This window comes from Scardinius erythrophthalmus (genome assembly GCF_964197995.2).
Source record: "Scardinius erythrophthalmus genome assembly, chromosome: 10".
Lineage (NCBI taxonomy): Eukaryota > Metazoa > Chordata > Actinopteri > Cypriniformes > Leuciscidae > Scardinius > Scardinius erythrophthalmus.
In genome coordinates, this window is record NC_138230.1 from 12,296,085 (window position 1) to 12,310,347 (window position 14,263).

General features: G+C 35.8%; 1 protein-coding gene across 2 annotated transcripts in view; it reads right to left on the reverse strand.

The window, feature by feature from the left end:
• The window catches only part of LOC308696876 (glutamate receptor ionotropic, kainate 5), a gene marked incomplete at its 3' end in the record, with an annotated part of 46,558 nt that extends 33,398 nt beyond the window's left edge, over positions 1-13,160 (reverse strand). For both annotated transcript variants that reach the window (XM_081375805.1, XM_081375804.1), the window contains exons 1-6: positions 13,022-13,160; positions 11,809-11,973; positions 9,939-10,036; positions 8,144-8,309; positions 3,805-3,983; positions 1,810-1,863 (exon numbers count right to left, since the gene is read on the reverse strand). In XM_081375805.1, coding sequence (XP_081231931.1) covers positions 1,810-1,863; positions 3,805-3,983; positions 8,144-8,309; positions 9,939-10,036; positions 11,809-11,973; positions 13,022-13,145 — 786 coding nt within the window. In that variant the 5' untranslated portion in view covers positions 13,146-13,160. The remainder of the gene's footprint in view (positions 1-1,809; positions 1,864-3,804; positions 3,984-8,143; positions 8,310-9,938; positions 10,037-11,808; positions 11,974-13,021) is intronic.
• Positions 13,161-14,263: the final 1,103 nt, after the last annotated feature.

Below are 14,263 nucleotides of genomic sequence, written 5' to 3' on the forward strand. Positions count from 1 at the left end.
CCTACGGGTTTGGTAAAACCCTCATCCATAAATAAATAGTAATTTACTGAAGGCAATATTCAACCCAGCTAGAATTCCACTCGACATAAGTGGTGCCCATTGGGAACGTTCAAGGAAAATATTAAAAATGGGCTCAGATTGTTTTAGAAAAGGCTTTTTTTTTTTGCTGTCCTTGAGTATCATGGCTTTAACCTTGTCTGCCAAATCAGTCAGTCCTTGTGCTTTCTCACCTACAGGCAAGTGGATAATCCCAAGAGGTACAGTATGTTTGTCAATGGTACAGTCAACAAAGACTTTTTCTACAGCTGTGTAGAAGCAGTGGAAAAGCTCTTGGATCCATCAATTGGTTTTAGATTATTTATCACAAAACATTTGCTTTCTATAGCTGAAGGAGGATCTAACTCTGCCTCAGGTTTTCATAAAAAGCTTCTTATATGTCTGCATATATTGATTCCCAAGACTCTTAAACCTTCTGAATTCCAGGTGCATTTCAAGTGAAGCCGTAGAATGTTCTTATGTCATTGACTCCTACAGCAGCATTACATCCTTTTGATTTCTCTTGAGGATGCTCCTAGTTCAGTTTATAAATGGAGGTATGACAGATTCCATGACTGTTTTTGAAGGGCTTGATAATGGCAAGTGTCTTTCATCTTTAGTTTGCTCTCAATTAGATTGCAGACAATGTGAATCTGACAAGATGATGACCTTATTCAAGACGCAGACTTAATTTTAGAGACTGCTACTGAAAGCCATCACTCAACAGCCACCAATGAATCTAGCAAACAACTGCAATATTGCCTTGTGGTTGTCTGCATTTTTCCTTGAACTTGGGGAAAAGCTTGCCAAAGTCAGATTAATAAAAGGCTAAGCTTAAACTTGAATGTTCAAATGAGCTGTTTCATAAGGAGAAGAAAAAAAGACTGAATTTAATTTAATTACACTTTATAAGATATGTACATCAAAAATTATTTATGATGCAATGACAACACTTAAAAATGGTGCATTACTAAATTAAAAAAATCACACAAAAATGTAATTCAACTCATCTTCTTTCACACTCCTAATCATGTATCTTTAGACCTTTTTCAGTTGGCATGCTCTTAGCAAAATTGCTGCCTTACTGCAGAATGAGCTCTGGCTTCCTCCCAAATACAAAAATAAATAAAGATTTCATAAAAAATGCATGTTAAGAAATGTAATCTCTAAACGTTTTACATATCAAATATTTGCCATTTACTGAGGCCATGTTTGGACAGTCTCAAATCTTATCTTCCACGATTCAATTTGCCTCTCAAGGTCAAATTGATTTAACCCTCCTCACTTTCCCCAGTTTCACAGACAAGGCTTAGGCCTAGTCCCAGACTAAAATGCATGTTTGAGCTGTTTTAACTGAAAGCAACTTGCACTGACATATCTTAACATATGTCAGTGCCATTGTTTGGTCTCAAGATGCACATGAGTATGTTTTTTTTTTTTTTCTAAGGCACGTTTACAAAAGCTACTTAAATGCCCTAATTGAACTAAGGCCTAATCCTGGCTTAATTTAAGCCCTGTCTGTGAAACCTTTGAAGCCTTTAACTTGTAACAGTGGCATTTAAAATCCTAAGCTCACAACAGAAGCAATGCGACCTCAAAACAAGGACATAATCCACCTCATCCGATGATAATGATAAACGGCATTGATGCGCTGTGCATCTGTGATGAGCTGGTTAATGGCCAGCCCTGCCATCGCTGTTAGTGGAAGAAAGTGGGTTAAGGGGAGAAAGGGTAGTGTGTCATTTTTCAAAGTGAAAAAAGGGGGTTGTTTACCATTGTGGTGAGAATATACTTGTAGAATGCTGATGTCATGCCTAATTCTGAGGCCTAGAGAAAGGGAGAAAAAGCAAGAGATATGTTTTATGTCAGAAATCTAATTATAATCATAATTCATTATTTGCACAGTTGAGTCATGTCAAGTTTTTATGTCTGTCTGTCTGTCTGTTTCAGTTGTGTTGAATACAATAGTCTGAAAATGTGAATTAAAGTCCGATTTAAACCTAGAATCCCATATAAACTAAGCATAAGCATAGTATTAAAAAAAAATTATACAAATAATTGATCTTGTTTAAAAAAGGTAAAATTCTCAATAAAACACCATATCAGCTAGTTTGGCATAATCTTACATTAGAAATATTTAACAGTAAATAAAAGTAAATGGAACACCATTGTTCTGAATATTATAATTCATTTGGGGAATCATGTGAGTCAAGTCAAATTGGGTGGTGTAACCATCATTCAAGGAGTCATTTTGTTAATATTAAGAAGACCATGTGACAGGAAATTATATCACAGAGACGGACCCCTGGTGAAACTAACTGCTGCATGCAAATGTTATTAACGCTCTTTAAAATGTGAGATAATTTGACAATTTTAGAGTATGGTCAGGTATTCTTAAGTATAGCCTATAATGTCAAATGGTATGACCCCGGGAATACATTGATAATTCATTATATTATAAAAATGATTATTAACTTTAAAAATTTAATTTTAAATATTACCACCAAGGCCACATGATTACATGGGTGTCCATGATAATGCCTGTCAAATTTGATTTTAAACTGAAATGTCAAATGGTGTAACCAGTTACACCTATTTATTGACTCTTATTACAAGCCTTTCTGTCAGGGGCCAATTTAGTCAAATATCACTTGTTTATGATGCTGATTAAAAATGTAATATAAATTAACCTACTATTTGGAACTCTTTTCAAATGTTCAGTGTAACCTCATTGGTTCTTGTGGAAGCTCAAACATGTGAGAACGAACCTCGTTGGTTCTTGCGGAAGCTCAAACCTGCTGCGTAACACGAGAATGAACCTCATTGGTTCTTACGGAAGCTTAAACATGCTGCGTAACACGAGAATGAACCTCATTGGTTCTTGCGGAAGCTCAAACATGCTGCGTAACACGAGAATCAACCTCATTGGTTCTTGCGGAAGCTCAAACGTGCTGCGTAACACGAGAATGAACTTCATTAACTCTTTTCAGTTTTTTTTTCCAGAAAGACCACCTCTGCTGAACTTTTTGACTGTCATGCTTGATTTTTAGTCACAATGTCTTCAACAAACGATGGCCTTTGACTCTAGAAGCAACATGGTCAGGTGGTGTAACTGGTTTTTGTCAATTGGCGTAACCAGTATTTTTCATAAAAATAGAATTAAATACAGGAAAATTAATGTGGAATAAAATTTAATAATCTAGTTTAATGTAATAACATGGTTTTTAAAATTTTTTACATAATTTGTCAAAGATTATTTAGAAAACAGAGGTGTTTTCAGCATGTGTTCTGCCAAATATTGCAAAAACACATTTAGAGATAACTCTAATAAAATCTATTTTCGTGTGATATATTAAAATTAAGTATTTATTTCTATATGTACACTTACATGCCATATAGTTGGATAAAATCTTTAATATTTCTCATTCTTTGGCAGTTACAGTACACTATTTGACACATTCAGGTACATTCAGTCTTAACTTTCGTAAAAAATGGTGCAAATGTAATTTTTAATTACATAAAATCAACATAAATACACTATGCACATTTTAACATACCTGATGCATGCTTTTAAAACAAGTTTTTCGAATTTCTCATCTTGACAAACCTTATTTGTCACTGACCCAAATATGAAATAAATTTTTTCAATGCAACTCATCAAATTGTATTTAAAAAAAGTACCGGAAAAAATAAAATATTCTTAAAGCAGAAAAAAGTCAAATGCATTAGTGGCCTCTGATTTATGGACGCCTAAATAAGCACACATACCTTCTTTAATATTAGTATAGACACTGATGCATTAGCATCAATGATAATAGTTGCAACTTTGTCATCACGGATTTCCTTCAGCAGGGGGGTGGGGTCCAAGTTTTCATCAAGCATTCTGACTGAGAGTGTTTCCCGGGATATGAGGAAGTGACGCACAAGCTCCTCCAATCGCAGCAGGCCTGAGGGTATAGCATAAAACCCCAAAAAATACTTTATACTACTCCTTTGTATAAGCATTTTATGAAAACATTCTCAATATATATTCACAATACATAACAATACATATATTTGTGAAAAATAAGTAAAGCTCTAAAGTAAATATTATAATTCTTTGTATATCAGAATGGCCGTTCAGCATAAATGTCACGTCGACACATTAAAATAAATGTCATGTAACCATCTAAAACCTTTTAACAACTTTCATAAACTGTCAGTTGCAGTAAACCTTACCTTTCTTCCCACCCCGCTCCTCCATATTAAAGTCAGTGACTATCGAATTAAGTGACTTTGAGAGCCAATAAAGTTAATTCTGTATGTACATAAATTTGTGCTCTAAGCCACCACAAAATCTATATGGTGAATTCATTGATTTTGGACTGCAGTCAACAAGATGCACAGCTAACGATAACAGCAGGGTGAAGTGATGAAAGGGTGCTTTCTCACAAAAACAAACAAAAATTACCCCACCACTGTGTGGTGGTATCCATGCTCTCTCAAACATCCACATTAGTATGAAACCAGTGTGTAGATGAGCACATCCATGCATGCTAATGTGCACAGAGAACTCAAACATGCCTGCACAAACACAACTGCCTGCATCTTAAACAGACAAACACTCTCTTACACTTGAACATGAGCACAGGCTGCAGTAATTATATGGATAAGCGCAGATATGCAAACAGCAGGAAACAGTGGTGCATAAAACTGTAGCACCATTACCCAGACCATACCAATCAAGTGAGAGCTGCTCGCATCAGCAAGTCACGAGAGATCAACTTGCAGTCAGCATTGTAACAGCTCATATACGTTTCACTCTAGTGCACCAACTACTACTCATTAAGCTTAGTCAAAAAAGTAACAAATACAATTAATATTGCTTCTTGTTTGTCTGCATGATTACACAATCCTCAATGCGACATCCCTCAAATCAGAGTGAATATGGACAGCACTACTCATGCGAAAAACATTGGTGCAGAATTTTTTTTATATCAGTGATAATCACCTGACATCACCTGAAAGCCAGGTGTGCTTTTTTAATTGAGAAAAAAGTGAAGTGCCTCCAATTGTGCCTATATTAACAGTTAAACGTATTAAATAAGGTAAAATCGGATACAACAGGGCTAAAGGCACACCCTAAAAATAATTTGCTCATCAGTACTCCCATAGTGTATGAATGCAGAAAAAATGTTTTTATTTAACATTAATTCAAGTTTGTTTAAAGCCCCACTGTAGTCAATAACTTTATCCCTTAAAACTCATCTTTGATCACCAAAAATGACATACAGTATATAAAAAAAAATCCAGTTATTTTTTTTATTCATGTCTTAAACTATCTTGAATGTAACTCTACACCCTTGCTTCATTTACTATACGCGAAACCATCAATATGTAAATGAGCCCCGCCTCCACTCACTCATACAGGCTCGCTTATAAGTCGACATATCAGAATGGTAATGCGTTTTATGTATTGCTCCCTACATCGTCGGACACATAACGGTAATTAATATGATTAGCCTTTTGCTTGACTGTTATCAAACAGCTAATAATGTGTTGCTAATGTTAGGACAAACCGTGTTCCCATTTACCACCTCAGAGTCAGGCAGCTGCCTTCTGAAAATCAGAATCCTTAGAAACGTTTAGAACAACTCAGAACGTCAGTGGAGAAAGGCATATAGTTCATCATAACATTGTAACATACATCATATACATAATTCACCTGTTTTTCATATCAACAGAAAAATATACTGGGATAACCTGGCTTCTCTTGAGACTCCCCTGCTTCACAGTTAATGATATGCTAAAGCCCGCCCACACATTGACGTGATTGGTTACAAGGTAGTTTGTGATGTAAGAAACGCCAGCAATTTCAAACCGTCTTTTTTTCACTGCAGTTTTAAAGAGAAAATACTCAGCAATGGTGTTGACTTGTTAATTTTCACATGGTTTGTCCTAAAGCATATTCAAAATATCACATAGACATATAAACAACATTAAAAGCTTGATTTTCACCACAGGGGTCTTCAACAATCTTATAAATGTATGAGGTGCCAAGCTGGGCCTATTATTACCCCACACAAAAGGCACAAAGTATTGTTACAAATACTTTAGCTAAAATAATATGTTTTGCATAATGTCTAAGTTAATACTTGTTCAAAACAGTCACTTTAGCAAGTTTGTACTATTTTCGGTTTATTTTGATAAATAAAATGATTCACTTTTGTTCAATAAATATATTGTCATTAAAATGTTCATTTTAAAAATACAGAACCAAAGTTATTTAGTAAAGATTCTGAAAGAATTGAATGAGATTCCACAATAATTTAATAAAACTTTACAGTAGTAACAAATAAGTATGACATTTGATTAATAATATATTTTTAATAAGATGGTCTCATTATAAATATGGTGATTATTTCTAAGGTGGACACCCCATTTGATATATGATATTTACTATCTGAATCTAAGCATGTCATGTCAACAACTGGAAAAGTAAAATATCCAGACTGGAACAAGCCTATGGACTTATACTATACTGTGGAACGCATTTAACAATCAGTTGTCAAAATAGTCTTTAAACCCTGTTAAACTTTAAAACACTGCATAGTCTTCACTGTATGAATTAAATTTACATTGATTCTTATTATAACTACTAAAAACTACAAAAGTTATTCAGTCAAGAGCAGTAAGTGATTTTGTCTTTCTCTTTTTGTTTAACATTGAATGCAGCTTTAAGACCAAATGCATGGATCTTATAATGGCACGCATCCGATTTCTTTCACAACTGTTTATTAACTGAAAACATAACTGACTGTAAATACTCACCAAGACGGACATTTTGACAAATGTTTGTGTATGTTTGACCATTTAGGCGTGCCTCTGAAACCCCAATTATTCTTTGCTCGTCCGTCTTCTGCTCCATCTCGCAGCTCACACAGAAAGAGTGTGGGGATCAGTCTCTTTCGCAGTTTAATGCGGTTTAATAAATCTTTTTAATATAAAGCCTGTCTGCAAATGACTGCATTTTACGACACTCACGTTACGTGGTTTGACTGATTTGGACATTACGTTTGGGCTATTAAGGAGGGGCGAAAGCACACCCCTTTAAAGGAAAGGAATGGCATGCGGCACAATGATCATTTTATCTTGTTATCATGTTTTCATAATCGTTGGAAGCCAAATTGAAAGTGAAACTAAAATTTGATTGATCGCACATCCCTACTGCTGTTGAATTGTTTTTCAAATGTGTCACCACGCATGAAAGACATATGATAGTGACACATGAAATAATTTTGCCAGTCAGCACAGCCATCTAGTAGGCAGTCATTGCTGTATTTTAAAATTATTACGAGGACATAAAAGATCACGATCTCTACGGTTCGCTTTAAAAGTTGGACGTGGATGAAAATCGTCAGATCACCCACCCCTACTTTAGCCCCAACAGCAGGTACGCGTTTTACCCCAAATACCATACTTTCACATATTCTTCCGTTTTTGAAAAACTGTTGCTTTAATTACTTTGAACAAAACTAAAAATCATTAACAAGTCCCTTGTCTCAAAATATAGACATTCATTTTTATCGATTCTCATTTGCTACATAAATCTACAACGTTTAAAAAAAAAACATTAAATGTTAGATCAAATTAGCGCAGAATCAGCTTTGCGTTGCTGTCGGCGATTTTGTCAAGGATCAGCCAAATTTCCACGTGTATCATCAAAATGTGGTTGTTTAGAAAACTGCTGAGGTGAATTATTTTACCGTCTGGTTTAAAAGAGAATAAAGTAAAATGCTCCTTTTTACTGAATATAATGCCATTATCATCATCATGCAGACAAAAATTCATCCATAAGAATAAAGCTAATGAATGGTTTAATCTTATAAAAATATGTAATTTGCTGAAGCAGTGGCATCGGCGTTAATAACATAATATAATAGGCACCAAGCCTAAGGATAATGCACTTATGTAAAAAATAAAATGAATTGCATTGTGAATCAGCTACTGTGAAATAAATTGGAAAAGGTGCTGTGAACAATGAACAATTCAGCTTGATCTATAACAGCTGAATGAAAGAATGGGCAGTTCATAGTTGATGGTGCCAACACTTTCCCTGCAGACTTACATTCTGCTTTGGCACAGATCAGGCTGGCCGTCGGGTAACTGAAAGAGTGCAGAATGGCACCGATGGCCAAGCTTAAGTCCTCGTTGCTAGGATACAGCGTCACTGAGGCAAAGCGCAGATATGGCAAGCGTGGAGTCTCCTCTGGACCGATCTTGATGTGAGGGATCTGGGAGGAACAGACAAAAATAAAGACAATTTAGAAGAATAGATTGTGTGATTGACCCACACAGGTTTTTCATTGGCTGATGCCAATATCTAAAGCAGCAGTTTTCAATCTTGCTCCTGGGTACCCACTGCACTGCACATTTTTTATGTCTACCTTATTTATCGCACCTGATTCAAATCATCAGCTCGTTAGAAAGGAGCTCCATGAGGTAAAGGTGTATTCATGCCTTGTTGTCGGAATTACCGTAATTATGAGATTCCCACTTGTAAAAAGTGTTCATGTCCTCGTAGAACTCATAATTGCAACTTTTCTGAGCGCTCCGACTAGTACCTTGTGACCATTGCGCCACCTGACCGCTGCAGATTTATTCTGCCATTGGTAGTGTTGCTATAGAAACTTTAATTCTGAGGACGAGTAGCTCAGAGTTGAAAGTCACGTCACAAGTTTTTAATTACGGTAATTACGACATGCTGTGAATGCAGCATGTCAGATAAGAGAGACATATAAAATGTGCAGAACTTAAGATTAATAATAATAGTAATAACACATGAATCTTGCGCTCCGAATAAGCATATTAGAACGATTTCTGAAGGTAGTAATGACTGATTAATGGCTGCTGAAAATTCTACTTTGCATTAAATTACATTTTAAAATATAATAAAATAGAAAACAGGTATTTTAAATGGTCATATTTTCGATCAAATTAATGCAGCTTTGTTGAGCAAGAGACAGTTTTCAAAAACATAAAAAAAAAATTACAGACCCCAAACTTTTGAACGATAATGGCGAGATGTGTGTATATATACTAGCAAAGATTTACATTTTCATAATGAAATGTGTTTTTGAAAGTAATCACTTTATAATTTTTTTTTTAAAGTAAACAATTATAATGTTACAAATGATTATTTCTATGGCAATTCACTTTCAGCAATGAGAGTATGGTTGTGCGCTATTCAGAATTGAACTGAATGCCTTGTAAATTCCAATTCAGTTCCAACATTTAAGTTGAGGTAGCAGACAGAATGTTGAAGTGCAAAATTAACTTTATTTTTTAAACTTTCTAAAGTCTTGACAGTTTAAAAAGTTTTAAAGCCTTGAAGTGTTTATTGGCCTTACAGACAGAGTGATAGAATGACAGATAAACTATTGGATGATTGTCTCCTTTTTCTTTTAAGCGCTATCTAAAAAGCCAGCATTGTTTAATTTATTTTTTATTTAGTAATTTCCAGGTTTAAATTATATTGAAAATATGGGATTGAAAATGCAGACCACACTGTGTATAAATATAATACAATTTAATGAAAGTAAATTAGGTGTACACAAAATGACTGAAATGAAAAGCACGTTCATTTTACGCAGTATTAAATTGTTAATTGGCTGAGTGGGCACCAAAACGGCCAGATATCGACCAATTAATCATCCTGGCTGATATATCATTCTCTCTAACCGTAAGGAAGGAAGAAGACAGAGAAAATATGGGAAATTAGGTCAGAGGGAGAGATGCTTTTCAAGCAGCAAAGCAAAGGCACACAGGAAATAATGGCCTGTGGCTGAGGAGCAGTGTAAATTTATCATCTCAGGAAATGCTCTCACAGACACATACGCAAATGCACTTCCTTTCATTCTCACCTCTTTTTCCCCACATATATGACTGACAGTGGATCCAGAAGCAGGACTAGAGGCAGGACCAATGACAGAGACCACTCCCTTTGGCAAGATCTGACACACTTGGAGGGGTAAAGATATATTATTAGAAAGAGACAGATAAATAGAGCTACCATGAGAGAGCTAGAGAGCAGGGTGATAGAGCAAGACAGTGACTGAATGAGAGAGGGACAGGGTTGAGAGAGAGAGACAGACATTGCAGTGAGCAGAGAAAAAGCCAACATCTTGGATGCCGTCCAGTTCTGTGTCCTGTTCCTAGATGATATATCAAATTAGGAGTCAATGCAAAGCTCTTTTTGATTAATAACATCAATAAGCACAACACAGATTTATGCTCTGCCTACAGGAGATTGCTGCTCTAATTCTACAGAAGAACGAGTAGAAGAGAGAGAGAGAGCACAGGGTGTATATTTAGATGAAAAGATTTTTTTCTTGCTTGCTTTTGAACTGTTGCATTGAAATGTTCAGGGCACTGTGTATGTGTGACAAGGGTATGTAATTCATTTTGCGACAAATGAAAATCTTTTATCCTCCTGTTATATTCACATGCGGTGAGTGTGTGTTATCAGTCCATTTCAGTCCAATGGTTAAAGTGAACCTTTTATTTTCCTTTTCATGCTTGATCTTATTGTGCACAATTCAGCAGTGCACGTTATTCTAAAGAAAAAAAAAAAAAACGTCTTTCATCAACTTTCTCCACTGAAAATATTGTTAACCAGCAGTCAAATGACTTAAAAAATATTAAAGAAAAAAACTGTGGACTACTTGCCATAAGTTAATTAAATGTTGGTTAACAATAATGTACTGTAATATATAAATACATTAAAAAAAGAAATCACTCAAACTTTAACTTTTAGACCTTTAACTGTCCATACAAAAAGCATCCTGTAAACTCCATTCTGTTATGAAACGTACTATTGTTATAATCCAATTCATTTCTAATGAAGATTAAAAAAAAAGATTAAAGAAAGAAATAAAATTAGACTACTGTTCTCGGTAAATCAGCACTGCCAATAGTTAATTTAATTTGATAATAGAACTACGTGATTAATCGTTGAAAGATTGCAATCTCTATTCAAACACCCACACGAGAGAGCAGTTGTTATGTATAGGTATGAAACATCATCACCAACAGTCTTTTCATCTACACAGTAACAATGTTTGTTACAATACTGTAATTCAAATTATCACTGAAGTACTGGGATAAAAGTTTATAGTGTGGATATAAACACTAATGTCTGCAGTAGTGTAATAGAGTAAATCACCTTTTAAAAGTAACTTGATGCTCAAATAAATATTGTATCAATTAAAGCATTACACCAGTAGGTGGTGACAAGTGATTATTATTATTTTTTTTTTTTTTTGTCATTGAATTATTAATTTAAGAGATTTGTTCAAAAACACTGATTCATCCAGTAATGAAACAAGTTAAGTCTGTTTGAGTGAGTCATTGAATCATTCATTCATTCAGACTGATTTACAAAAAATTATAACAATTAAATCTAATCTAAGACTGCAACAATTTAACATGGGTGAGAAAACATGAAAAAAAAGTGTGATTTATCAATTTATCCAGAATTGTGCAGCTCTATGTGATAATATAATATAGGCCTAAATGACAATACATTTGAAAAAGATATAATCTCAGGTGATTTTCCATTCAAAACGCCCATTTTTCATAATCCAATCAAATTCTAATAAAAACATGCCCAACCCTATAATTTGTTCTTGTTGAATTTTCATTCGAGATGTTGAAGTTTTAGGCAAAATAAGTAAAATTGTGAATGAGGATTCATGTGACTACCAGTGTGTGCAGTCATTTAGTTAGACTCACTTGTGTCTGTAGTCTCGTATTGAGAGTCTCTCTGCAGCTCAAAGATGTCGACCTCCACGCGGGCTCGTGACGAACCCTCCATCGCACTGTTGATGTTCTCTCGGGCCAGAGCCAATGCCAACCGCTCTCCATGTCCACATGCTGACTGATCATCTAAAATAGCAGCTGAAGAGGAACAAAAAAACCCCTCTGTGTTTTGTTTTCTGCTCTGGAATTGAATTGACTTTTTGATGTTGAGGATTGAAGTTTCATTTGTTATTGCAAGAATATGGAGTTACTCATCTACTGTAGATTGAACAGAAACAAGCTTGCAACGAATGTCGCATGTTGTGATGTTAACTGATTAGACTGTGCTATTGAGCGCATTTCATTTGGAGGCTTTCCAGAGATTAATTGATGCTTTATTGTTCGCAATAATCAAGATGAACATGCTGATGCTTGAAGCAATCAGTCACATGCTGTGAAGTAACAGCCTAGTACAAGCGACTTTGAAAAAGGCTCCTGCTTGAATCCGATAATACTGCTTAATTTCGCCTGAACTCTGCTCGAAAGTCAGTGGTTTAATCTAATGGTTTAATTTTAGTTTTTATAAATCGACCAAAAAAACAAAACAGTCCCAGCATATTTGAGATTATCGCTTCACGCTCTCTCTTCTGTGTAACAGGTGTTTAGTTAAAAAAGATTAAGCCTAGTAGGAGGTCAGTACTTCAGAAGATGTATTTAAACATTGAATCAAGAACAAGCTTTGTAGTCACTATGAATGTGGGCTTCACGTTGATGCTTGCTGACTCCATTACAAGTAAAGCATTTGGGTTATCTGGAGACTGTAACAGTGCAGCCGATTTGCTCATTTCCAATTAAAAAAAGTTTTTCACAAAACCTCTGTAGATAAAGCTGGAATAACTGAGGCAGAATTAGAACTCTTAATGGGTAGAAAGTGGACTAGGTTAGTAGCAAAGGCCAGCAACACAATTCCCCCTGACACTAAGTACTAACATTTCCTCACACTTGGACATGGATGATGCCTCCAATTATGTTACCTTTTGAGGAGATTTCCTCAGCGATGTAATATTTTTACTGCCTTGGTGCATGATTAAACAGGCCAGTCTTTTGACTTGGGCCATAAGCAATCACCAACACCCTAGTACCCGGGAGATAATGTGAAGATGCGCTTTTGTGTGTCGTCTAACAGGAAGTGGCAATGGCCTCTCACCCATCCTGACAGCTGCGAGAGCGGGTGCCTGGCTGTGAGAGGACGGGGCCATGGTCAGCAGCAGCAACAGCAGGAGGAGGAAGAGGAGGTGAATCGACAGCAGCAGCGCTGGCAGAGCCGGCATCTTCCACTGCTCCTCATGGAGAAAGGTCGTCTGGCTGCCTGCACCGCCACCTACAGGACAGGTACAAAATTACACATGAGAACTTTGTTTTTGTAGTATGTATCCTGTGCACAGTATGTCCATTTCTTTATGTATGCGTTAAATACTAGGATTACCTATATTATCCAAAATGTGCATTGTAAATTTTTACACAAAAATGGATTTAAAAAAACACGAAATAACAACAAAGATAACTAGATGCTAGAATTTTAATTAAACATGCAACATTTTAACATTATTCAATGTAAAAATGCAACATAATGAGGTCATGTGAAAACAATGCAAGGTACTGTTTTTAAAAAGTTTAGCATTAAATAATGCATACTATTTTTTTTTTCTGAGAGATAAAAGTATTTCGTATACAGTATATAATGCACAATGTGCAGTAAGCAGCATGCTATTATTCTATTCCAAACATTGCCCTTGATTCAGTTTAACTTCACTGTTGTCCACACCACTCTGTCCATGTGTTGCATCATCCACTTAAGCTATTAAAGGGTTCAGCGTTGAACATTGCAGCACAAACATGCCACTTTTATACATAATATGCCTGTTTTTTCCCCAATGCCCTTCACTAACACACACACACACACACACACACACACACACACACACACACACACACACACACACACACACACACACACACACACACACACACACACACACACACATCTATCTTTATGAGGACATTCATTGACACAATGCAATCTCTAGCCGCTTACCCTAACCTTACCCATCACAACTAAGTGCCTAACCCGAACCCTTACCCTAAACCTACCCTTAACCTAATTATAACATTATCCCTAAAACCAAGTCTTGACCCTCAAACAGGCCTTTAAAGGGGTCTCAGAAAGTGAGGACCGGCCAAAATGTCCTCACTTTACCCTCTTTGACCTCCAATGGTCTAAAACTCAAACTAGTCCTCACAAAGATAGTTGTACAAGTACACACACACACACACACACACACACACACACACACACACACACACACACACACACACACACACACACACACACACACACACAAGCACAGGCATATATTCCCATCCACACATTGAGAAAGAAGATACCCAC